This window comes from Suricata suricatta, chromosome 9 (genome assembly GCF_006229205.1).
Source record: "Suricata suricatta isolate VVHF042 chromosome 9, meerkat_22Aug2017_6uvM2_HiC, whole genome shotgun sequence".
In the NCBI taxonomy this organism is placed as follows: Eukaryota; Metazoa; Chordata; class Mammalia; order Carnivora; family Herpestidae; genus Suricata; species Suricata suricatta.
This window is the reverse complement of record NC_043708.1, coordinates 102,637,027-102,663,342: the sequence shown is the minus strand read 5'-3', so window position 1 is coordinate 102,663,342 and position 26,316 is coordinate 102,637,027. Positions and strand designations below refer to the sequence as shown.

Here is a 26,316-nt window from a genome sequence, read left to right as displayed (position 1 = left end):
TGAAAATCACTGTAATATATTGTATCAATAGAATAAAAAACAAAACACATGATCATCCCAATAGATGCAGAAAAAGTACTTGACAAAATCCAACACTCTTACAGTGAGAAAAGCACTCAACAAACTAGGAAAAGAACTTCCTCAACCTGGCAAAGGGCATTTCTGAAAATCTACAGCTAATGTCATACTCACAAAAAGTATGTATGATTTCCTGATAAGATCAAGAACAAGACGAGATATATGCTGCCAGTACTTCCATTCAGCATTGTATTGAAGTTCTAATCAGGGCAAGATAAATAAATATAAAGTATCTGCATTGGGAATAAAGAAGTCAATTTGTCTCTATTCACAGATGACATGATCTTATATTTAGATAAATTTAAAATGTACCAAAGGAAAAAAAAAAACAAAACCCTGTTAGAACTGGTGAACACATTCAGTAAATTTGGAGGATACAGGATTGATATACAAAAAGCTTGTATTTCTATACATTGGTAATGAACAATCTAAAAATGAAATTAAGAGGGGCACCCAGCTAGCTCAGTTGGTAGAGCATGCTACTCTTGATCTTAGGGTGATGGATTTAAGTTCCGCTTAAAAAAAAATGAAATTAAGAAATGATTCCACTCACAACGGCAAGAAAAAGAATGAAATATGTAGGAATAAATTTAAAGGAGCACAAGACTTCTTCACAAAACTACAAAACATTGTTGGAAAAAAATGTTAAAGATCCAGATAAATGGAAAAACACTTCATTTTCATATACTAGATTTACTAAGTACATAAGGTTTCTTTTGAATGTGATGAAATTGACTGCAGACATAGCTGTGAATATACTAAAAACTATTGCATTTTACACTTTAAATGGGTGAATTGTATGGGCTGTGCATTATATTTACGTAAAGCTGTTTTTAAACAATATAAAAAAGAAATAAACAGGGGTGCTTGGCTAGGTCACTTGGAAGAGCATAGAACTCGTGATCCTAGGGTCGTGAGTTTGAGCCCCACATTGGGGTAGAGATTACTAAAAAATAAATCGACTTAAAAAAAAAAAGGAAACAAGCACAATGACATGGGACTAGATAGCTCAGCTTGCTCTGTAGAATGCCCAGACCCTGAGGCTGCATCTTCAGAGGGTTCCCCACATCCCCTTGGGATGTGGGTGTTTTACTATGATTTTCATTTCATGTGTGAGAAAACATATTCAGAAAGCAAATTTCTTGTTTTCATCTAACAAGCAATCCTTGAGGCCAAGGAGTGGGCCTTGTCTAAGGGGCCACAATGAAGAAGAGGTGGAATGAAGGAGGGTTCCCAGGTCTCTAGCCTCCTCCTGCTTCCAGTACTGCCTTTCTGGGCCTGAGCTCCAACAGTCATGTGAGTTCCTGGGTCCCATGAGGTCCTGGGGGGCACTAAGGGTCTTGTCTGAGGACATAAGGGTCTAAAACACTTTTCCATGTGTCTGGACCAGGCCGGTCTTCATAGCACCCAGAGGTTTGATGTGGACTCCTGGGAGCAGCCAGCACTCATTGCTTTACCCGGGAAGCCATGTTGTGTCTGGGAGTCCAGTACTGCTCTTCCTCCCAAAGTCATAGATACAGTCCAAAGTCACGGACCGCCTCTTCTCTGAATCCACAGTCCAGCCCCGCCTGGCTAGGGAAAGAAGGGAAGCGCCTCTCTCAGAGGATGCTGTTACTTGGGAGTGGGGGCATGGGTCTGAGGGGGACTTCTTGGTCAAGGAATTAGCAATTACCTGTGTTTAGACTTCCATGTGACCATGAGGCCAAACTGGGGTTTTCTCTAATGGGATTGTGAATTGGGAGAGGGGCTGGGAATTTACTCCCTTCCTTCCTGCAGTTAGGTCAATTTCCCCTCTGGCTTCCCCCATTACTTTCTTTGCCAGGCGCTTTTTCAAAGGAGGATCTTGCTACATCTTGTGGGAGAGGCCAGAGAAAAGGAATGCAGCGAATTCTGGAGGCTGAAAAGCAGAGGAAACGTCTTTTGGTTTTCAGACCTGGATGTGAATTCCAGATTCACCCCATTTGAGGGTGGGTAAGCCGGGCAGCACTTTGAGACCCAGCAGTCCTGGGGGTTAAATGGCTCCTGCGAGGCCGGTTTTGGACGGAAAGGATTCACGGGGCCTAGGTCGTTAACAATTCCCCAGAGGAGACAAACAGGCTCAGTCCCGGAGCTGGAACAAAGGTAAATCCAAGGGCGGGTCAGTGCCCACCAGGGCTTCTGTGAGGATGGCATGAAGGAGCGTAGGAACTCCACCAAGGCCGCACATCTTGCGTCTGGGGAACCTTCGGGGCTGGCAGGACTGACAAAGCCGGCACCGGCAACCGGAAGGGTGCAGCAAGGGGCGGGGCCTCGGCTTTGCTGGGCGGAGCTCGGAGCAGCGTGGCGAGCGTGGCGGCTAGGGGAGGTAGGCGGGGACTCGCAGCCCGACGCCGGAGTCCGGTGGCCGCAGGCAGGGCACCGCGAGCGGATGTCCACGGCTGGCGGAACGCAGGCGTCGCCGGAGGCAGCCTATTCGACGGCGCCGGACTCTTGGCGGAACAGGAAGGCACGGGCGGTGCCGCAGCTTCGTTCGGAGCGGAGAGGGGGTTCTTCCCCGGCTTTCCCCTAGGGGTGCCCCCCACCCCGCCCCCGGCTCCTGCAGAGGACACGTGTCAGCACGTTCTCGCCGTTGTCGTCTCATCCCATGTCATAGCCCCTCCCCCAGGCCTGGGACACCCCCCTCCAGGCCCCATTATCCCCAGGCCCAACCCCCCAGGCTGACCCTAGGTCCCTCTCCTAGACCTGCGGGGCTCCCGGGGCAGCGAGCGTCCCAGCCCGGCCCTCCGCGGAAGACACTCGTCAGCACGTTCTTAGCCCTGTCATCCCATCCCACGGTCTAGCTCCACCCCGGGCCTGGGAAACCTGCCCCCCTCTGGCCCATTGTCCCTGGGCCCAGCTCCCCGCTGACCAGAGGCTCGGCCCTAGCCCGTGACACCCGCCGTCTCCACCGGCAACGCGCAGCCACCCAGATGCAGCCGGCAGGCTGGGCGGCCGTCAGGGAGGCGGTGGGCCACGACATGCTGGCCGCTGACCTCCGTTGCAGCCTCTTCGCCTCCGCGCTGCAGAGCTACAAGCGCGACTCGGTGCTGCGGCCCTTCCCTGCGTCCTATGCCCGCCACGACTGCAAGGACTTTGAGGCCCTGGTGAGTTTGCTTCCCTCCAGCCCTTCCCGCGCTGTCCTCTGCGTCCCAGGCCACGTGGCCTGGGGACCCGTATTAGTAAACATGCCAGCCCCCAGACTTTACATTCCCAATGTGGCCTTAGGGAAAGGTTCCATGAACTCAGAATACTTCCCCCGACCCTAATATCAACACTCCCAAGGCTCTTGGTGGCTGCCTTGTTAATGACAAGTGACTCCCAGGAGTGAAGTGAGGAATTCAATAGTTGCATAGGCCTCGGACATAATTTCCTAGCATGGCCAGCAGTAGGCTGTTGAAGTGAATCAGGTGGCTCTGCTAAATAAGAACTTATCCATCCCTTTGCAAATAATCAGACACCAAAAATCACCAAAAGCACCCAGACCTTGATCTTCAAATGAGGTAATATATGGGCAAAACTTTTATAAACTGTAGCTTGCAGTACAGATGTAAGCTGTCATTCGATGAATCACAAGACACTTAATTTCTTAAGAGTTCACCTCAGGGTCAGCATTCCAGATACCAGTTGTCTTTGTAATTCAAATATTTGGAATTACCTAGAAAAATATAATTTACCAAAACTGATTCTTATAAGAACTAGAAAATCAAAATAGCCTATAATCATTAAAAAGACATTGAATTAGTAGTCAAAGATTTTCCCTTAAAGAAGACTCCAGGCCTCGTTGGTTTCCTTGGTGATTTCTAACAAACGCTGAGGGAATGTGTTTCCAGGTTTACTTTGTGTAAAATTCTTCCAGAGTATTGAAAAAGAAGCTAGTATAACCTTGATCTAAGTCTGATAAATACAAGAAAAGAAAATTATAGGCCAATGTCACTCATGAGTATAAGTGTAGACGTCTTCTATAAAATATTATGATCCTGAATCTAGCAATGTATAAAAAGAATAATTCCTCATTAACAGGGTGGATTTATTCCAGAAATCACAATTAGTCAAATATTAAAAAAAAATCAATGGGGGTGCTTAGGTGACTCTGTTAGTTAAGCATTCTTCTGCTCAGGTCATGATCTCGAGGTTTGTCAGCTTGAGCCCTACATCAGGCTCTCTGCTGTCAGTGCAGATCCTCTGTCTCCAGCGGCCCCCCCCCCCCCCCGCAATGCCCATGCGCTCAAAAATAAACTAAAAAAAGCCAATGAATGTTTTGAACTATGTTAACAGATTAAGGGAGATGTTTACAGTTTTCTCTGACGAGGTGGTCAGGGTTGGGTTCCCTCTTTGCTATCACTCCCAGGAGGTCTAGGGACAGGCCCAGCCTCTTGGCCCTTACCTTATCTTTGCAGCCCAGGCTGGGGATGTGTTAAGGGCACCTCAGGCACAGTGCACAGGCATGTCAGGGTACAGGGAGTGGGAGGTTGGAGAAAGATAAGCTGACTGACTTTCCCCATGGTTTATTCTGAAAATTCAGATATTCAATTTTGTGAGTTTGTGATACCAGAGCCTTGGGGATTGAAACTTCCTTCACTTTTGTCAATAGATGATGTGCCTGCTGTGGGCCAGGTGCTAAGGATGCTGAATTAAAGACCCAGGAAGAGATTAACAATATGTTCAGCAGTAGTATGGGGTAAGCTATAGTGTGTGTGTGTGTGTGTGTGTGTGTGTGTATTCCATATATATAGTATATGTTTCACACACACACACACACACACACACACACACACACACATAGATATAGATATATAGTATATATTCCATATATAATATGGAAGTCCAGAGATGGAATCCCAGTCCTTGAGAGTGGACTGGAGTCAGGGAGCATTAGGTAGAGGCAGTGGCTGATGCCACTGAGTCCCTAGGAACATGGAGAGTTTCAAGGAGCAAAGAAGAGGAAAAGGGATTTCTAGGAGGAGTATCAGGATGGGCAGAAAGCCAGGTGCTCCATGAGAAGGACAAGTCTGTACTTTAGTGTGATTCTCACGGGGAGTCGGAAGAGATGAAGTTGACTGGAGTAAACAGGACTGAGCGTGTCATACCAAGATATGGAGAGTATTGGTGAGATCCAGGATGCATTTCTGAAAGACCCCTGGGGTGGCAGGGTGAGAGGGGGATCTGTTTGTGAGTAGACAGAGGAGGAGACATTGGGGTCAGAGGAACCAAACTCACCAGAGGTGGTGCCCTACAATGCACCTTGTTAATTTTACCAAGAAACATGCAAGTGGACTAGAATGCTCAAAGTGCTCTTTTTCAGTCTTCTTGGCAAACAGAATTAGCTTTGTTTGATGAATATGAGATAAAGACAAAGGGAGCTTTGGAATTGTTTTGATTTGTTCACACTTTATAAAAATTTATTTATTTAAAGAGCATTTATTCATATGCTTAAAAATTTTTTTTAAGGTTTATTCATTTTTTAAAAATTTTTTAATGTTTTATTTATTTTTGATACAGAGACAGACAGAGCATGAGAGGGGGAGGGGCAGAGAGAGAAGGAGACACAGAACCAGAAGCAGGCTCCAGGCTCTGAGCTAGCGGTCAGCACAGAGCCCGACGCGGGGCTTGAGCCCATGAATGTGAGATCTGACCTGAGCCAAAGTCGGAGGCTTAACCAACTGAGCCACCCAGGCGCCCCGGGTTTATTCATTTTTGAAAGAGAGAGAACAAGCAGGGGAGGGGTAGAGAGAGAGGGAGACACAGAACCTAAGGCAGGCTCCAAGTTCTGAGCTGTCACCACAGAGCCTGACTTGGGGCTTGAACTCAAGCCAAGATCATGACCTGAGCCAAAGTTGGAAACTTAACCAACTGACCCACCCAGATGCCCCTATTTATGTGATTTCTACACCCAATATAGGACTCAAACTCATGGCCCTGAGATCAAGAGTTGCACTCTTTGAGCCAGCCAGGTGCCCCTAAAATTTATTTTTAATTATGAAAACAAATAGAGGTTGGATATATTTTTGTCATAAAAATACAAATGATACCAGTAAAGGAAAAGTGCCCCTGATAGAGTCCACCCGATTTCACGTCCCTCCGCAAAGGTATCCATGCTCTTAGTTTAGGGCACTTCCTTCCTTCCTCTCATACCTATAGTCCCTTAGGAGATCATTGGCAATTCAGGTAGCCCCAAATAGCTACTCCTTTGTAGTGACAGACTGTCCAGATGGGGCTCACTGTGCCACTTCTAGACAGCGCACCCTTTCTCTGGAAGGCCACTGGAGAAACATGGAAGGATTCTTACCATCCTGTTCTGTCGCCATATTCCTTATAAGGACACCATTGTTAAGGAAACTAGCCCAGGCTGAACAGCTTCTTGGCTGTCTGTAGGCATGGTTTTAATGAGTAGTTTCTCAGGAGAAAGCTGCTCATCAGGCAGGGCCTGGCACGTTGACTGCTGGGGACATGCACACATTCTTAAATAAATATACTTTAGGTTTTGTTTTGCCACATGTTACATGAATTACAGACAAGAAAGGTGCAGAGAACTTAACATCTGGACCTGTATCTGACCCAAAGTTTAGCTCTTTATTTAAAAAAAATTTTTTATTACAATTATTTATTTTTGAGGGGTAGAGAGACACAGAGTGTGGGTGGGGAGGGGCAGAGAGAAGGAGACAAAGAATCTGAAGACAGGCTCCAGGTTCTGAGCAAGCATTCAGAACAGAGCCTGATGAGGGGCTTGGACCCATGAACCGTGAGATCATGACCTGAGGTGAAGTCAGACATTTAACTGACTGAGCCACCCAGGCGCACCAAAGTTTAGCTTTTTGAAATTAAGTAAGCTCTACTCCCAGCGTGGGGCTGGCACGATCCTAAGACCAAGAACCAGCCAGGCACCCCTCAAAGGTTAGCTTTTAAAGAAAATGGAATCAGGTCCAGAGTTGGCCTTCTGGATTATATTGTGATTACCTGAAGAAGGAAGGAAGGGAGCTGTTAAAAAGTCTTTCATTGTTACCTAACGCACTTGGAAGTAATGTGAAATGGTGTATTATTTTCAGCCACTTTTAATTCATTTTCTCAGCACTGTGAGGTGTAATGACACACCTATAACACATGCATTGCAGTTTCCAAAATTTAGGACTCTGGCTGAATTACTTTATTGGCAGTTGATTTCCTGGGAACATCCCTTGCTGAACTAAGCTTTGACTTTAGGAATGGCTCTGCCTTATTTCATCACAGCCCCCGAAGTCCCAAATCGTCTCTCATCTCTTGTGCCTTATTTGGAGTACATTTCTATTCTTTTTGCTTTTTCAAAATGTTTATTTATTTTTGAGAGAGAGAACACAAGCAGCAGAGATGTAGGGGAGGGGCTTACACACACACACACACACACACACACACACACACACACACACACAAGAATCTGGAGCAGGTTCCATGCTTGGAGCTGTCAGTACAGAGCCCGACACAGGGCTTGAACCCACAAACCTGGGCTGAACCCACAAATCGTGAGATCATGACCCTCAGGTCAGATCCTTAACCGACTGAGCCACCCAGCGCTCCAGGACATTTCTATTCTGAGTCAGCTCTTTGATTTTGCTCTGGGAGTTCTTTGTATTCTCAGGGCCTGGCCTGAGAGGTACTTCTCAGATATTTGAGAATCAAATTAGGTATGTGCTGATTGCCTCCGGCTGAGGGTTTCTGACTCTGTTCCTTGGGAAAAGGCTTGGCTAAACTCTTACCAGTTCAGAGCATCTCTAAGATTCTTGGGCTGTCCTGTAGCCCTGACCATTGGCTCCCAAACTTCAGGTTGAGCGATCCTGTGCACAGTTCATGTTCCTGAGTCACTTAACACAGAATCTTGTCACTGGTGCCACAGCTGGTTTTTGTTTTGTTTTTCCCCTGGAAAACATCATGCCCTGGTTCACCATTAACCTGAAGACCCTTTTCTGAGGGTAGGAGGTCAGGGGGAATGGCTCCTTTGTATCAATTGCAGACCCTGGCCAGCCAAAGTGTGCTTGAAGGCCAGCAGCGTCAGCATCACTCAGAGGCTAGTTAGAAGTCAGAATGCTGGGCTCCACGCCCAAACTACCCAATCAGTACCTGCATTTTAATGATTCTTGGGCATTTGTGTGCATAGTAAAGTCTGAGAAGCACTGTATCTAGCTTACTCCATTTCCATCTACTATTTTGGGGCCTGAACTGCACTCACTAACTTTTCTGGTTCTGGTCTGTGGCTTGTACTCTGTAACCAAGCTGACTGCCCAGTGTCTGGGATAAGACATAAATAAGCTTCTGTCTGTCTGACCCCAGAGGATGCCTGTCCTCTCCATGACATCTCCCTCATTTTATATAAACAATTTGGATCGACACAGATATGTGGTGTGACTGTTGGTGAGTATGTATCTAGAAAAATGTCTCAGCCTGTGGATTGGTGATGTGGAGAATCCAGGGATAGGATCATCCTTCCGGTACAAACTACACCCTTCCTTCCCATTTTCCCAGAAAGGCAGGCCTTTCCTTATCGAATTGATGATAGGAGAGAGAGGCGTTTGATTAATAATACAGTACCTGTATGTTAGCCACCTTGACAATAAATTATATTAAAAAAATAATAATACAGTGCCTAATGCTTATACGATACTAATAGTACTTACTACCTGTCTGGGGCTGAACTTCTGCATGGAACTCGTTTAATCTTCTTAACACCCCAGTGATACAGGGTCTCTTATCATCGCTGTCACCATCAGCTAATCAGCACATGTGCTGGTGGTAGACCACCCTCTCCTCCCAGAGAATGCAGGCATGTCACCAGGGTGGAGAACCATTCCCTTCAAGGGGCCCCACGGTGATTGCTTTTGTGAAGAGTTCTCTTATGAAGTAGAGTCTGACCCCTAGTCTTCTTTTAGTGAATCTGGGTTTTCAGACCTTAGGTCTGTGCAAAGCAGCTGTATCTGCATGTAACTGTGGCGGCCACCTTCCCCACCTCCATCTCAGCAGCCCTCCCCACTGGTCCAGGTGTCCCCTGGCTGCTGACCTTGGCTGTACCTTTTGGTTCATTCCCTTTCAGCACCTCCACCCACATCTAGTAATTATGACCTCTGGCATCTTCCTAGACAAGGACTTTTTTTTTCAGGTGTTTTTCGTTCCTGCTGTCACCAGCCCTTCTGCTTAACAACTAAACCTGAGTGTCCCCACCTTTTCCCAGTGATAAGAATCACCTATGGCAACTTCTGTAAACACAGATTCCTAGGCCTCCCTGTTAGGAGATTGTGATATGGGTGGTTGCAGATTGTCCGCTGGGCTTTCCTGTCACTTCCTGACTCAAAGGGAGGACATGAATTGTCTTCTTCCAGGGTCACTGGTCCCCCTTTCCTCCGCTCGTCTCCTCCTAGTTCCCTGCCCTTGTCCTCTCTGTCACCCAAACCATCTCATTCCTGAGACACTTCCTTTCTCAAACCCCAGGCGACTGCCCAGCACCGTCCACCCTTCAGGCCCTGCCCAGGCTCCCCAGCCCCTGCTTCAACTGAATACTTCTTTATTTCTCACAGCAGAGGCTGCAAAAATGTGGTCTGTGGGATGCCAGGCTTTTTTGTCCTTCTGACCTTTCAGAAATGGGGAAATTAAAAAAAAAGGAACAAGCAAGAGTTCCATGATTTCTTTTTAAAAGAAAAACATCTGAGGCTCCATAGCCTGGATAGAAGTCCCCGTTGGGCAGAGACCAGATGGAGCGGGAGGGTGGGGGTGGTGGCTGGGCCCTTTGTTAGGCCAGGGGGTTCTAGTTCAAAACACTCCTCACCTCTCTTTCCTGGACTCCCCCCATCCTCATTTGCATCATCCCTTTGGCTCTTCTGAGCCTGGGACCACCTTTTGCCTGTCTGCCATGCTTTTTTTTACCACTGGGAGTGCTCAGCCTCTCACAGTCCTTCCACCACTCCTGTCCCAGCCACTCCATAAACCCTCCCTCTGCCTTCTCCCCCAAATTCCCAGAAACGCCTTCCTTCCTCCTGGACTCTCATTCTCCTCAGTCAAGTTTTTGGTAAGTGCCTTCCACTGTCGAGCACTGTGGCTTGTCACTCTTGTCTACACAGAGGATTTTCTGCCTCTTGACCTTGCTTCATGCTACAAGTTACACACACACTTTCCTCCGCAATTTTGACAGGGCTTAAGCTCAGCCAGTAGCTGTCTTGGTTGTCTGAGCTTCCCAAGCAGCCTCTTAAAGTTCTGCCGGAATTGCTCCTTTGGGCTAAAATATTTAGTCCATTATAAATTTCTCCATTGAAGGGTGCCTGGCCGGCTCAGTCAGTGGAGCATGTGACTCTTGATCTTGGTGTTGTGGGTTCGAGCCCCATGTTGGGTATAGAGATTACTTAAAATCTTTAAAATACATACATACATACATTCATTTCTCCATTGATTTGGTAGGAGAGAATCCCAGAGAACAGACTCTGGAATCAGGCCACCTGGCTTTAGGTCTCTGCCCCGCCATTGAATGAATAGCTGTGCTTACGTTCTCCAAACCTGTTTCCTCCCCCTTTAAAACAGGCTGTTGCAATATAAATAATCTCAGTCAGTTAACTGTCCAACCTTGGTTCAGGTCATGATCTTGCAGTTGGCGAGTTCGAGCCCGCACCAGGCTGTCTGTTGTCAGTGAGGAGCCTGCTTTGGATTCTCCGTCTCCCTCTCTCTCTCTGCCCCTACCCTGCTCACTCTCTCTGTCTCTCTCAAAAGACAGGCTATTGTGAGGATAAAATGAGATGATGCACACACAGCATTTAGCCCAGTGCCTGGTACATGATAAGACCTCTCAGTACATAGTAGTGGTTACTCTCTTGTTCTGGACTTCATGCCAGCTTCTAGGCCAGCTGCTGGGGCTCCAGCAGGTTAGCAAAGATGTGGTTGGCCCTCAGGAAGTGTTTCTCCCAACCGGATTTGAGGTGGCCCCAGAGAGTCAAGTACCAACATGAGATTCTGCATAGAGCGTGGGGGGAGCACAGAAGTCATGGGTGGCCAGGGACAGGTGAGGTGACTTTGGGCTGGCCTCAAAGACACGGTGAAATGTCACACCAGGCTGCTGCAGAAGCATAGAGGAAAAACATGGGGCAGTTAATGAAATGCATGGGTGCAGCAGGTGGGAAGTTCGTGGTGAGAGTTGTCAGGCAGAGAGGCCAGCCAGACCAGATGCAGAAGGGTCTTGTTAAGGGGAGTGTTGTTAGATTTATCAAACTAAGGATAAGCCACCTGGTTATGTTTGAATTTCAGATAAGCAACATAAATTTTGGAAGTGCAATTATGCCTTCAATATTGTAAGGTTATACTTACACTAAAAAAATTGATTTTGTTTATCTGAAATTCACATTTAACTGAGCAGACTGTATTTTACCTGGCAGTCCTACGTGTATGCCTCATTCCTCAAAGGCCCTGCTAAAATGCAGACAGGTTTTGGTCATAAGAGGAAGAATCCTGTTAACTTGTTGGAGCAGATTTACTTTTCAAAGTAGCTTGAAAAGTGAAATGGGATGTACAGGAGGTCAGTTCAGGGGCTAAAGATGGGGGCAAAGTAGGCAGCCTGGCAGGACACGTAGGGGCCCTATCTGGGTAGGTAGCAGTGGGAGGGCCTGGGCTCTGGAAGAGATCTTGCTCCAGGGGGAGGCCAAGGTCCAGCTCAGAGCAAGGAGGGATGTCTCCCACTTTCCCACACTAAACCCCTAAAAAGGGCCTGGCTTAGCTGACTGTCCTTTTGTGGGCTCCCTGTGTCCAGGTCTGGACCGTTGGCAAGGGCTGCAGCTCATGGGTGGGATTTGAGAACAGGAGTGATGGGGACAGTGATCGTGGGAAGAAAGACGCAGCTCTGGCCCTGGGATAACAAGTGTGGACCAGGAGTAGAAAAGAAGGGCAGAGGAGGCCACAGGCCGCTGGGGGGTGTCCTCTGGACTGCGTAGGCAGCAGGCAGTGGGGATGGCCCCCGGAGGGTACACTCAGTGGCTCTCTGTTACCTACAGAACAAAGCCCAGAGTCCCCAAAGTGGGTCAAGGCCCTTCACAGACTGATGTTACCTTCACTCTCCTGTTCCTTCTGGAGACCCCTCCCCCATACTCTAGGCTCCAGCCACATGGAACTCTCTGCAGCTAATGAGGACTACCGTAGTGGCACTCCTACTAAGGTGAGAGCACTTAGTACCCTCCTATTGCTCTAAGCACCAGGGATACCGTGAAGAGTCTACTAACATTATCCAAAGTATGTATTTGAAGAAACTGAGACACAGGATTCAAGGTCAGACAGTTCACAGGAGAGGTCAAATGACTCACCCAGGTCACACAGCTAGTAGGGGTTTAAGGACCCAGGTTTAGACCCAGGCTGCCTGGGATGAGGGGCCTGCACACTTCACCGAGTCATCATCCATCTCCTTGACTACACCCCGTGCTTTCCTGCTTCTGCTCCTTTGCATATGAAGCCCCGGTCACAGGGAACCTCCTTCATGACGACCCCTATTCCCCCCAGCCCCCACCTAGCAGAAGTCCTGTCTGGCCCCCACCTTTGTTATAACAATGAATAGGTTTCAGTCATAATTCTTTCCTTTCTGCCTCCCCCACCATGTAGCCCTAGCACTCGTGGAGCATTTACACGTGCGCACATCTGTGGTTTTTAACTGGGTCCTCACTGAAGCTCCACAAGGCAGAGAGATTGTTCTATTAGAAGTCCGAGGCTAGCAATTGAATCTTTGGAAGTAGAGACAGGAATAAAGCAATCCTGAAATGTTTCTGATTTTCTACTACAGAGTTAGGAAACAAACTTCCCAAGGTCAGCAATAGCCAACTTTCTAGAAAAATTGAGAAGAAAAAAAATGGATGTGTATAGATCTATTACCTTCTTTCATTTTCTTGACAACCTGACGTGGAAGCCGCGGTGATTCTGTGTTGGAGGAGACTGAGGTGCAGCTTAGGTCCTGAGGTCCTAGGCTTTGCATGCAGAGCCAAAATTCAAACCCAGATCTGTCTGCTCTTTCCTTGACATCTAGGAAAGAGAGTTAGAAAAATACAAGATAGGGGCGCCTGGGTGGCTCAGTCAGTTAAGCGTCCAACTTTGACTCAGGTCATGATCTCACAGGTCGTCAGTTTGAGCCTTGCATCTGGTTCTGTGCTGACAGCTCAGAGCCTAGAGCCTGCTTCAGATTCTGTGTCTCCTTCTCTCTCTCTCTCTGCCCCTCCTCCACTCATGCTCCGCTCTTTCTGTGTCTCAAAAATAAATGTTAAAGAATAAAAATGAAAACGCAAGATAGTCCTTGGCCTCCAGGAGTCTTGACTATACAGGGGATTATTGGGACTGAAGGCTTTAGGGTTCAGAGGACAGAGGGGTGCCTGGATTAGTAGAGGTGGAGGAAGGGGCATGCCAGGGGACTGAAGCTTGGAGTTGGTACAACCCAAGTCATGCTCCCACATCAGTCTGCAGTGTTTAAATGCCGTGCTGGAGAGATTTGACTTCTCGTGGGTTGTAATTTCTGAGCAAAAGTTATAGAACCTTGTAGCTATAGGACCTTGTAAATCTAGGTCACCTGTCCCTTATCAGAAGTCCTGGCATCAGATGTTTTCTCAATTCAGTTTCTGCCCGATTTTACAAAGGTAATAATGTGCTGCACCCGCACAACTAAACTGCCTGCTCTGTTCACATGGGGCACCAAACTAAACCGGAAGGCTCTTGGACACATCATGTTGGTTGCAGGACAGCGTCAGGCATTCTGTTCCTGTAGAAGTCACCGCAGCAGCCCACACAGAGGTCCAGGAACTTGTCTTTGCCTCCTGAGAGTGACAGCTGAGGTGTAAGGAGCCGGGGGGGAGGGTTACCTACCTAAATGCAGCTCCGTGTTCCACAGAGGCAGAGCTCTCTTGTACGAACACCACAGACACAGCTGCTGGGGTCCTCATGAAGACAAAAGCCACCACACTCAGGGAAACCCAAAGCCATGGATTCCCCACTCATGGTTTCTGCCAGTCCAGGTCCAGTTTACCATCCTGGGTCATTTTTACCATAAGGAGTGTTGTTTGGTTATGTATGTAGTTGCCGTAGTAGTTCTGTCTGATCTCTAGGAGACAGGTTAATGGGAGGTTAACTGATGCTGAAGTGAGAAGGCTTGGTAGTCCTTTACCCACACTTGTATATACCATGTATTTGGTGACTCCTCCACTAAGGTGGTATCCCATAATCAGACGTTAATGTTCCTGCAGCAAAATGCATCACATCAATAGTAACAGGAAATGGGATAAATAAGATTGGGGCGCCTGGTGGCTCAGTAGGTTAAGCATTCGACTTCGGCTCAGGTCGTGACCTTTTGATTCATGGGTTTGAGTTCCGTGTTGGGCTCTGTGCTGACAGCTCAGAGCCTGGAGCCTGCTTTGGGTTCTGTGTCCCCCTCCCTCTGCCCCTCACCTGCTCACGTTTTGTTTCTCTCTCAAAAATAAACAAACATTAAAAAAAGAGATTTTAAAAATAAAGACTAAATGAACCTCACATCATTTCAGGTCAAGTTTTATACCAAATGAGTTACAAAACAATGTTTCAGTGTCCAGATCTTTTGGAGTTTGGTATTTGAAAGGGAAATCGCAGAAATTCTTTGAAACCTGAAAGAAGTGCAATTCTCATGATTTACCACCAGAGGGCCCCCTGGTTATCATTTAGTTGTAAATCCTTGCTAATGGTGATTTTTCCTCTCTTCAGCTTGCAGATGCCAGCAAGCTACCCAACCTGAAAGAACTTCTCCAGTCCTCCGGAGATGCAGACAAACGTGCCAGGGATCTGGTGAGCTGGATTTTATCCTCAAAGGTCCTGACAATCCACAGTGCAGGGAAGTCAGAGGTGAGACTTTAGTCCGTAGGACAGCACATTCCTAGGGCAGAAGAGCTCTGGGACCTCCTTGTTCACCAGAATGGCCTGGGAAGCTTGTTGAAAATGCAGATTCCTGGACCTTGCCCTGAGAGATGCTGATTCTGTGTCTGGAGTGGTCTCAGGAATTTGCACACTGGCAGTGCAAATCTGTGTTCTCCCTCCTACTGTTAAACCTGGTGCAGGTTACTGGGTGCATTTCAGTACCTCAGTGTCCTCATCTATAAAATGGGAACAAAAATAGTATACTTCCATCAGGGAACTAGCTGTGAGAATTGAATGAATTTTCACATTTAGAAGAATGCCTTAGGGCACATGCTAAGGGCTCAGTAAATGTTGGATATCACAAGCACCCCAGGTAACTCCAGTCAGGGTGTACCCCTGACCATACCTTAAGAAATACTGGCCTCAAAAAAAAAAAAAAGAAAAAAAAAAAGAAACACTGGCCTCATCCAGTTGTCAGGAAACAGAGGCAGAACCAGAAGTAATGGAAAACTTAAGGCTCTGGGATCAAATCCCAGTTCCATCCATTATTGAGTCTCCTTTTCCCTATTTGTAAATTACGAATATTCATAGTTAACTCTGAGGGGAGCTATGACAGAATGTGTGCCACCCCCAGTACAGTTTCTGGCACAGGTCAGACATCCTGCGCTTCGGCCTCCCTTGCCTGGCCAGGATCTCCCAGGGACAGGCTGGGATGGCAGGGACAGAGTGTAGGAGGGCAGATCCGATCTGGTGCTCTTTTCTCTGCGAAGCAGCAGGGGTTTATCTGTGCTGGTCTTTACTTAGTCAGTTTTAATTTAAGAGCACTTAATTTTACAAGCTCCTGCTCAAGAAAGAAATCCTCCTTAAGTGGCACAGAATTCGACACCTGGGATTCTGGTGTCTAGGGACGTCTAGCTATGTTGGTAAATGGTAAATAACGCACAGAACCCAGGAGTGGGAGTCAGGAGATCCCTATTCAAGTCCAGGTTGGGCTGCTAACTGCTAGCTGCTTGCTGGGTTTCACTTTTGTCATCTGCTAAATTGAGATTTATTCATTCTCCATGCGGGTACTAACCGCCTACTAGATGTGGGGTGCTGTAGGTAAAGGAGATAAGGCAGTGTGGCTCTTTGACTTCTCATTGTGGACCAGTTAAATTCCATTAAAGTACAGAGTGTTGGCACCATATGGAGTGAGGGTTATCAGCCTTTTACTGTGCCCAAATAAGGGCATCAGGCTGCTCTGTGTCTTCACTTTATAAAAGGATGTTTTAATATAAAAAAGGAGGATGTTCTCAAAAAAAGGACAATTCTTCCAAAAAAGCATCATGGCAACCCTATAGCAATATAAATGTGTCTCTTACATTGTCCTTATTTTTCTCATTTAAACACAACTCAGGGAAAACTTTGCCACAGATTGGTTTTGGTCTATGACTTACTGTTTAGAAATCACTGAGATGATGTTGTCTCTGCCTTAAAAAGGATTATTGCCTTTTAGGAAGAGTTTACTCTTCTGTATCAATTAGGTTTTATTACATGACAAATCATTCCAAAAACCTAGTGGCTTAAAACGGCCTTGATTGTTTCTCATGATTCTGTGAGTGAGTTGGATCGTTCTGAGTGGGGCTGGGTGATCTAGAGTGTCTCGGTCTTCCGCTGGTACGTCTCACTTACTTGTCTCCGTCTTCAGGGGGGATGGCTGCGGTGGTTGGGGCCTCTGTGAGGCCGTCATCCTACTGAACACTAGCAGGGCTCATTCACATGACAGTGAGGCGTTCCCAGCAGCAGAAGGTTAAGGGCAAGCCCTTTCAAAGTCTGTTTGCTATATATTTGCCAGGGTTCCCATTGGTCAAAGCAAGTCACATGGCCAAGCCCAGATTTAAGGGGCAGAGAGGTCCCACCTGTTGACGGAGTCCTGGAATCCCACCTGCAGACTCACATTACAGCGGGGTGAATGGACAAGGATGAGAGGAAACATTTGTGGCCATTTTTGCAATTGATCACACCTTTCTACCTTCTGAGACTATTGTAAAGATGGAGTGCAGGAAATACATGTGACAGGAAATACACATGACAGTGTTAGAAAACAAGGGGTGGTCTCTAGTGCAAAGGACTAATTCGTGCTTCTCGGTCTAGTGTAGCGAAAAGCCTTATTATAGGAAAGTTATCTTGAGCTAGAAGCTCTAAGCTTACTTACAAATTGTTGTCTTTATTCTCATGAAACTAGTTGTTCTCATGAGCAGACCCCATCGGAATTAAGCCCAAAGCCTTAGGAGGCCACTTTGGCAGCACATCTTAACAGCTTCCCCAATAAAATTGCGACTTCCTACATGTTTTCAAGTTTGAAAAGATCCAAAAGCTGACCGGTGCCCCTCACACGCCTGTCCCCGTGCCGGACTTCCTGTTTGAAATTGAATACTCCAACCCAGCGAACGCCAAATTTTATGAGACCAAAGGAGAACGAGACCTAATCTACGCCTTCCACGGGAGCCGCCTCGAAAACTTCCATTCCATCATCCACAATGGGCTGCACTGCCACCTGAACAAGGTGGGGCCTAAGCCTGATGACATGGGGGTCAGAGCCCTGGGGAGCTGCCTGGGGGAGGCTGGGGGGATAGGTTCACTGAGGCCTTACCACTCAGGTGTGGTCTGCAGGCCAATAGCGGCACCAGCACCTGGGAGCCTGTGAAAATGCCGAATCTTGAGCCCACCCTAGACCTTCTGATTTAGAACCTGCATTTTAACAAGATCTCTGTGTGACTCCTATACTAACTACAGTTTAAGAAGTATTGATTTAAAGATGATTCCCGGGGCACCTGTGTGGCTCAGTCGGTTAAGTGTCCGGCTTCAGTTCAGGTCATGATCTCACGGTTTGTGGGTTTGAGCCCCGCATTGGGCTCTGTGCTGACAGCTAGCTCAGAGCCTGGAGCCTGTCTTCGGATTCTGTGTCTCCCTCTCTCTCTGACCCTCCTCTGCTCACGCTGTCTCTCTCTGTCTCTCAAAAAAAAAAAAATAATAAAATAAAGATAATTCCCAACCTTGGCTGCCCATTTGAATCACTTGGGAAGCTTTTAAAAATCCCAGTACTCGGCTGTATCCCAGACGAATTCAGTCAGAATCTCTGGTGTGGGGCCCAGATAACAGTATGCTTTAAAAGCCAGGGGATCCTGGGTGCCTCGGTCGGTGAAGCATCTGGCTCTTGATTTCAGTTCAGGTCATGAACTCATGGTTCGTGAGATCGAGCCCTGCATCGAGCTCTGTGCTGACAGCATGGACCCTGCTTGGGATTCTCTTTCCCTCTCTCTCTGCCCCTCCCTTGCTTGTGCTCTCTCTCAAAATATATAAACATGAAATAAATAAAAGCCAGGTAATCCAGTGTGTAGCCCACCCTCCCTGTTCAGCATGGTCCCTGCCCAGCACCACCCACGTGGCCTGAGAGCTTCTCGACCTGTGGAATCTCAGGCACACCCCAGGTCACCTGATCAGAGACGACTTCAACAAGCTCACCAGGTGATTTGTATGAACATTGCAGTTTGAGAAGCACGTGCCTAGGGGACAGTCCAGCAGAGTCAGTCCTTGGGAAAATTGAGGGATGCTCCAAGGAGAGGTTCTTTCCTCCCTTTTTTTGGAGCCAAAATGATGTTGATCACCCCTCTCTGCTGGCACTTATTTTGTCCCTTAGTGAGGTATAGGAGGACAAGTACACATAGGAGGAGCCAGAAAGATCACCTTAGCCACTCTGTGTCCTGGGCAAATGACTTAATCTCTCTGAGCCTCAGTGTCCTCATCTATAAAATAGGGTGTCACACCCACAGTCTCATGTGCTTGAGAGGATTCAGACAATTCGTATATGTAAAGGGCTCTTCCCCTAATTTACTCTAAGAAAGCAATGGCTGCTTTTATAGGCAGATGGAGAGGGAATCTGGGCTAGTGGAAGGGCTGCAGCCTCCCCCCAGGCATGCCAGCGTCTGCCTCATCTGAGGTGTTGGCTCCATGGGTCATGGGCTCAGTTGTGGCCGATGCAGCCCTGAGGCTAGAGAGACGTTTCCAAACTGCTGTAGCTGATTAGCGTGCAGTTGGGTTTTACGTCCGATGATGGGCCTGTTTATACTGGCTCTTGGCCTATTATTATGGCCAGGCTACTGGAATCCAGGGGGCCTCTGCTTCACAGCAGAACTGGCCTTGGAGAAGTTGCCTGCAGATTACACCAGACCTTCTCTTCAGTGTCCAGGGAGTTTGCTGCTTAGAGGCATCTTGTCAGAGTCCCTTGGTAAAGTGGATGCTCTTCTGGTTGCTTCTGTCTGGGTTTTCAGTGAGGGGCTTGCTTGAGGGAGCCTACTTGCCAGGTGAAGCCATGAGATTGTTTTCATGGTACAGATGCCCCAGCTTTCCCGCTCTGGTGCGCCGCTGCTTACAGCAGTCTTGCTTGAGGTTCTTGACTCGAGCGAGTCTAGTCTGTGTATATACGGCAGCCATAGTTTAGAACAAATGTGGAGTCAGATCAGACAACACCCAGTGTCCTTGGAGAAAGTGTGTGTCAGCTTTTCAGACATGGGGACACTGCCTCAGTTGGCAGGGGTCTTCCCAAAGGTAAAGCAAAGGCTTATTTCATTTCCCCCAAGCTTCACTGAACCGGCTTAGAATTGTAGAAGCCCAGTGCCACTGAATAGGACATTTCTCAGTTCCCATGCATAGGCTGTTCAGTGAGCAGTTTGAGTTCACTGAACAGACATTAATAGTGTAGCCCAAAGACAGCAATTGAATTTCAACTTGAATTTCAAATTCCATCCATTGGTAGCAGCTACATGAAGTAAGTGTTGTGTTGAGAAGGATTCTGAGTCAGTATGAATGAGTGCCATCATTGATATTTTTATGCTGGCCATTGTGTTGATTATTGATCCTTGGTCATGGTCTACCTTGGGCAAAAGATGTATTTGCTGTGCCTGCTGTAGTCTCAACTTGCAAGTAGGTCTCTGGAGATCCTTCTTCTCACCTGGCTTCCTCATGGAGGCCATCAAGTTAGCACCACTAGGGACCTGCCTCCTAGATTTTGGACATTTCCTTGGTTGACACCAATACAAAGAGTTAAAATTTACCATGCCCCTAATATAGACCTGCCTTATTTGGTTACTGTTTCTTGTCTGAGAACTTCATTTCTTTTCCAAGTAACGACTTAGATGACTTCTACCCTCAGGTGTGATCCGCCTCCCTGTGCCCGAGTGTATGACTTTGCTTCTGCAAGGCCATCAGTGTAGCCGTGCTAAATGCATTCATATAACAGGAATTGCTAAAATATTATGACATAAATGCCCACCTCTCTGATGTGCCAGGTGTCCTGCTTGATGTTTTATGTACATTATCTCACTGAATGCTCATCCTCAACCTCATAGAGGAGATACCATCATCATCATTTTACAGATCTAGAAACTGAGACCCAGAGAGTTTATGTAACTTGCCAGCTTGTTGGAGGTGTAGTCAGGATTCCAACTCAGGTCTTTTTGGACTCTTATACCTATGCTTCTCTCCCTCCACCTTGACCACAGGAACTACTAGTTTGCCAGGCTAGGTGGGCACATCCACAACTAGTTAAACTGTCATCAGATAGGAATAGGTTTACTAATAACCCTGTGATGATGTCATAGAATGATCTGATATTATATGCCTTTCCCTGGGGAAAAAAGAGGCTTGAGAATTTTGTATTTACAACTCTGTTGAAGAAAGACCTGTGTCATCTTCCTGTGCCAACTTTGCATCCACTGAGCCCTGTTTCTTTTCTGTTAACCTCTCCCATTCCAGACATCCTTGTTTGGGGAAGGGACCTACCTCACCAGTGACTTGAGCCTGGCCCTCATTTATAGCCCCCATGGCCTTGGGTGGCAGCGCAGCCTCCTTGGGCCCATCCTCAGCTGCGTGGCTGTGTGTGAAGTCATTGATCATCCAGACGTTAAGTGCCAAATGAAGAAGAAGGGTGAGTGAGCACTTGGTCTGGGCCTGGGCTGCAGGCCTCTGAGTGTGCAGGCCCTTGCCATTGACCCATCTCTTGGGTGGGGTGCCCATGGCGCATGAAAGGATGGGCTACATCCAAAGCAATGTGGGACACGGGCTTGCCTTCTGGGAGTGAACAGTCTCCTTACTACGAGGTAGTGGGCAGAGAGTGCCATGTGAGGGGGCTGATGAGGTCCACAAGGGCAGCTCAGAGGAAGGTGCAATCAATCATGGTAGGTCCAAGTGTTCAGGGGAGGACGTAAGATTTTTTTTTTTAATTTTTATTTATTTTTGAGGCTGGTGGAGGGCAGAGAGAGAGGGAGACACAGAATCTGAAGCAGGTTCCAGGCCCTGAGCTAGCTGTCAGCACAGAGCCCGACACAGGGCTCAAACCCACAAACTGTGAGATCATGACCTGGTGAGCCAGAGTTGGACGCCCAACCAACTGAGCCACTCAGGTGCCCCAAAGTTTTAGGCATTTTTGTTTTGTTTTGTTTTTTAGACACATCTTGGTACAAAGGGTGGGAACATAAGAGTTCTAAGAAGCTTGAAAATCCGGAATGGTTCATTTAAAATGCCTGCTAAGAAACTGGCTTTGGGTCAAGCCCTGTACATAGGCCCAGATAACTTTTTTGTTATGGCCATTGACCCGTTTCTTCCCTCTGCTTTTCTAACTCTGTTTTTCCCCCTTGTGTCTTTTTTACTTTCCTGTTCCTTTTCCCGCCTCCGGTTTGTTGGATTCTCCTGTATTTTAGTGCTGCTTCATATACAGCACATATACACACATGTATACACATACACAGCACATAAATATACACATATACAGTGGAGGCCATTCCTCAGCCTGCTGGGGCTTCCCCACCCTCATGACTGAGAGGCTTGACTTGTTTCTAGTTATAGTTTGTTTTTTTATTATTGTATTTCCTCCCGGTGAAGTTGTATTTTTTTCCCTTATTCAGATTCTAAGGAGATAGACCGCAGGAGAGCAAGAATCAAACACAGCGAAGGCGGAGATGTCCCCCCGAAGTACTTTGTGGTCACGAGTAACCAGCTCCTGCGAGTGAAGTACCTGCTGGTGTACTCCCAGAAGCAGCCCAAGAGGTAAGGTCCCTGCGAGAGGCCCGGGAGAACCTCTAAAAGCTGAGAGTCTTGTGTCCTTCGTTACCAGCATCCCTTGCCCCCAGCCTTAGCCCTCAGCTGTGTGTAGAGTGTATAAAACACTGCGCTGCACCCGGTGGGGGGTGAGGAAGGCAGGTCGAATAAGGTGCGGTCCTGGCCCTGAGAGCACTGTGTTCGAGTGAAGAAGGCAGAGAGCTTTGTAAACACGAGTAGCGTGAGGGACCGGACGAAGCCAAATCAGCTGCTCCAGACCACGGGGCCCCTTAGCCACCCAGGCTCCTGATCGCAGTCGGAACGCGCTGACGGAGGTTGGGCTGAGAGGCAGGGTGGTGCCTGGATGCTGACTGGGAAGATGGGCCACCCTGCTTGGTCACTTCCTGCGGGGGCTGCTCCTTTCTGGACCTGAGATGCTCCACCTTTATGTCTAAAATGAGGGTGTTGAACTCGACAGCAGACGAGACCTGTCTGCTCCTCAGAACCACGGGGATTCTCATCCCATCTCAGCAGTGTGGTGGGGGGTGGCAGGGTCCCCCGGAGTCGAGAGCCTGTCACATTGTTGGCGTCTATGGCAGAGCTTCTGATGGGGCCGAACAGCAGACGAGCAGCTAAGATAAGAAAGAGGTCACCTGTAGTCCTCACCACTCCTGGGTGCACCAGTGTTTCCACACTTCAAGATTTCATAACCCACTAAAACCCTCAGCCTGTCCCCGATATTGGGGAGATTTGTATAGGGTTCCTGAGTCTGGGGAACATTATCCTTTGGTTTAAAACCATCTGGCTTTTTCTGCTTGAAAATTCCATTCCTTTCCCACTTCTCCCTCGAGTGTCTCTTTAGTGCACACTGGGACGGCTTAGATCATCTCCCAGTGGGCCAGAGAGGATTTCCCCAGCTCAGGCTGATATCTGTACGTGTCTAAAAGTGAAAAGTTTCTGCTCAGTAACCTGCCACCTGCTGCCATCTGGGCAGACACCCTGAGCGCAGTCATTCTTCTAGATACCAAAGTCTTGCCTAAGAAAAGATGGGTCACAAAAGGCACCATGAAAAGGCTCTTTAAGAGAGGATCAGGATGAGCTCATTGCATAGCTGTCCTTGTACATTTAAAAGATGTTCTGGTGAAAGATGTGTCAGTGCCAGGGCAAATAGCCCCAGATTTTTTTGAGCGAAGGAGCACGCATGAAGCTTTATTTCACGGCTCACTCAGAGGATGAGATTCATCATGTCACCTTCTTTGAGCCAGAAGTTGTTGCATATACTAAAAAAAAATGTTTTTCTCTTCTTGCCAACATCACTTTCTCCCCCCTTAAGCAGGGCGTCAAGCCAGCTGTCCTGGTTTTCCAGCCATTGGTTTACGGTCATGATATCCCTGTATCTGCTGCTGCTGCTCATCGTGAGTGCCATCAACTCCTCAGCTTTCCAACACTTCTGGAATCGTGCAAAGAGATAATCTCTCTGGTCCTCACAGAGGGGGCGGCCTTGACCATGTGCCTTATGATAACCTGTTCTGTACCTCCCCTGCCCCACATCCAGCCGGGTGGAGCCTGGGGGCCATTTGGGGACAACAGAACAATTTTCATATGCCATAAATATATTGATTGCCTTTGATGATGCTCTGAGCCACACTCCGCTCAGTGGGGACCACGAGTCTCTCGCTGAGGGGTTTCAGGGGAGTCCTCCTGTCTGCTCCTTCCCAAACAGTCCTGGGGAGTTGGCTTTTCTGCCAGGGCCAAAGGAAAAAGTCCTGCTGCGTTTAAAAACAAAGTGTCCAAGCTGTCAGTGGTGTGTTTACAATCGCTCCTGGCAGACGTTGGCCCTTTCTCTAATGCCTTCTGGAAGGCAGAATATGTGTAGTGGGGACTATAAATCACTAGGCGGTTGCCTTGTTTTGACCTGAGACACCCAAGAGGAACAGTCATGTTTCTCATAAAAATTGGTGGGATCGTTTCTGAATTCCATCAGCCTTTGTACGTGAGTGCAGAACATTTTCACAGTTCTCTCAAATCAACAAACAGCCTTCTGCTGTAACCCCTGCCCCAGCCATGGACGGGCAAGGAAGGAGCCAGAGACCTGACAAAAAAAGACACATTTAACAGTGAGCGATGCAAGTCTAAAAATTACCCACTGCTGGCTATAGCTGAAATGGAAACACATGTTTGTTTTGTATTGTTTTGTTTTTTTAAACAGCTATTTGACAAATTCATCTTTGGGATGTTTAGTAAAAGGGGAAGATTTCTAGAGCACTCTTTGGCGGTGCCCACAGTCTCTTTCCTGGCCATGCTTTAGAGAAAGAGATTTGAGTTGCAGGCCTGCCGCCTGTTCTTGTTCTCACGAAGCTGCCTTGACTATGGCCTTGCAGGCACAAGTGCCACGCTGCAGGCCTTCAGGACAGAGGCCTGCCTTGGTCTGCTGCAAGTGTGCGTGGGCTGAGCCTCCCTCGGAAGACTCACAGGTCTTTGGGACCCAACCTGGGCTTTTAAAGATGCGGGGAAGCCTCTGGCTGCCCACGGGGCTGCAGATTTCCTGGCTGTGTTCTCTGCCCTTCCTTCCAGCCCTGTTTCAGCCATCATGGAGCCCCGTCTGATTTGATGGGTAGATTTCTGTAAAGAAGGTAGAGACTCATTTTTCTATAACCTGTGACATTGTGAACAAGCCACTATCATGGTTTTTACTTTGAATATTGGAAGATTTCAGAGATAATAAAAGTATTTTCCTAATTACCAAGTGGCCTTTGTGACTGCTTTCAGCCTCAGCGGGTGTCTGCTGTGTATGCGTTGTTGCTAAAAATCGCGTCTTCTCTTCCCTTGTTCGAGATAGCAGTTTGCTGGTCACCTATGTCACCTGGTTATCTAGTAGGTATTAGGTCTCTAGCCGCTGATTAAACAAATATGAGCACCTACCATGTGCCTGGCCCTAGACATAGGGGCAGGATCAGGGCCAAAGTGTCCCTGCTCTCCTGGAGCTGACAGTTGGGCAAGGTGGGGAGATGGACAGGCGTTCTCAGGAGCAGGGTTGGATTACGTGGTATTATAAAGGAGTTTGGAAAATACTTGGCAAGGAGTCTTAACATAGTCTGGGGTCAGAAAATACAGAAGTGACACATGTACACCTGCAAAGCACCTACGTGTGCAGATTTGTTTTTTCTTTTCTTCCTTTCCTTTCCTTTTTCCTTTCCTTTTTCCTTTCCTTTTTCCTTTCCTCTTTCCTTTCCTCTTTCCTTTCCTTTTTCCTTTCCTCTTTCCTTTCCTCTTTCCTTTCCTCTTTCCTTTCCTCTTTCCTTTTCCCTTTCCTTTCCTTTCCTTTCCTTTCCTTTCCTTCCCTCCCTCCCTCCCTCCCTCCCTCCCTCCCTCCCTCCCTTCCTTCCTTCCTTCCTTCCTTCCTTCCTTCCTTCCTTCCTTCCTTCCTTCCAGGCTTCAACACTCAGTGTGGAGCCCAGCTTGGGGCTTGAACTCACAGCCCTGAGATGCTGAGATCCAGAGTCAGACATTTAGACGACTCAACCACCCAGGCGCCCCTGATCTCTTTAATCCTGGCAACAGGTAAGAAATGGAAGTCCCAGAGAGTATTGTACCTTGCCCAGGGCTGCATGGCTGGGAAGCGGCTCGGAGCTGGGAGCTGCGCACGGCAGGTTGCAGTGGGAATCTTGCAACCACCATCCTCTGCAGCCCCCTGGCCTCCTAGAAAAGGTGATATTCAACTGAAACCTGAAAGGACCCTTGGTGTCAGGCTAACAGGCAGAGGGAGTGGGAACAGCACACGTAGGGACCTGAGTTCTTGCCAGAGAAGTTAAAAGCAGGAAGATCATAAAGAGGCTGTGGTGAGAAACAGGGTGGGAGAGGTGGGCATGGGCCATGTCATGCAAGACCCTCAAAGCTGTAGGCCAGAGAGTGCCATTAGGTTTTAAGCAAAGAAACGATATGATCAGATTTGGTTTCCAGGAAGATCCCTCTGGCTAGTGGTTGCAGACTAGATTTAGCATTATTTTGAGGATTTAAAGAACTGACACAGTAGGACTCAGCACAGAGCGAAGATCTGACATGTTTCAGCTGCTATTACTAGTTTTTAGTGGCCCAGCAGAAGGAATGAGCATGCACAGGACACCTAGCAGCAATGTCCAGGGAAATAGGAAAACACGACAACAAAGTGTCATGGAAGCCAAAAAGGAAATCTCGATGAGCAGTGCCAAATGGTGCTGAGCAGTTGGGATTAAACCTGGGAAGTATCCATTGGATTTACTGAGTAGCGATCATTAGTGAACTTGGTGGGAACAGTTTCGA

The 26,316-nt window shown here is 47.7% G+C and overlaps 1 protein-coding gene and 1 long non-coding RNA gene across 5 annotated transcripts; one reads left to right on the top strand and one right to left on the bottom strand.

The window, feature by feature from the left end:
• Window positions 1–1,203: 1,203 nt before the first annotated feature.
• Window positions 1,204–2,671, bottom strand: LOC115302480. The gene is made up of 2 exons (XR_003913493.1): window positions 1,751–2,671; window positions 1,204–1,650 (listed from the first exon to the last, which is right to left on the bottom strand). It is a non-coding gene; the product is annotated as an uncharacterized LOC115302480 (long non-coding RNA).
• Window positions 2,442–24,759, top strand: PARP16 (poly(ADP-ribose) polymerase family member 16). Of its 4 annotated transcripts, XM_029952390.1 has the most exons (8): window positions 3,120–3,200; window positions 4,688–4,774; window positions 12,163–12,244; window positions 14,794–14,931; window positions 17,282–17,488; window positions 20,737–20,908; window positions 21,885–22,026; window positions 23,351–24,759. In XM_029952390.1, exons 2-8 carry the CDS (start codon window positions 4,755–4,757, stop codon window positions 23,487–23,489), a joined length of 900 nt encoding a protein of 299 aa, XP_029808250.1. In that variant the 5' UTR covers window positions 3,120–3,200; window positions 4,688–4,754; the 3' UTR covers window positions 23,490–24,759. The 4 variants fall into 4 exon arrangements, with proteins under 4 accessions (XP_029808249.1, XP_029808247.1, XP_029808248.1 ...); XM_029952389.1 differs by lacking the exons at window positions 4,688–4,774; window positions 12,163–12,244 and having other exon boundaries at window positions 2,442–3,200; window positions 14,794–14,874; XM_029952387.1 differs by lacking the exons at window positions 4,688–4,774; window positions 12,163–12,244 and having other exon boundaries at window positions 2,442–3,200.
• The last annotated feature ends 1,557 nt before the right edge of the window (window positions 24,760–26,316 follow it).

Bases quoted from the DNA above. Each gene is read 5' to 3' on its own strand.
- PARP16 (XM_029952387.1), top strand. From the start codon at position 3,027: ATGCAGCCGGCAGGCTGGGCGGCCGTCAGGGAGGCGGTGGGCCACGAC. The intron at 20,909-21,884 runs GTGAGTGAGCAC...TCCCTTATTCAG, and splicing joins GTGCCAAATGAAGAAGAAGG to ATTCTAAGGAGATAGACCGC. The intron at 22,027-23,350 runs GTAAGGTCCCTG...TCCCCCCTTAAG, and splicing joins TCCCAGAAGCAGCCCAAGAG to CAGGGCGTCAAGCCAGCTGT.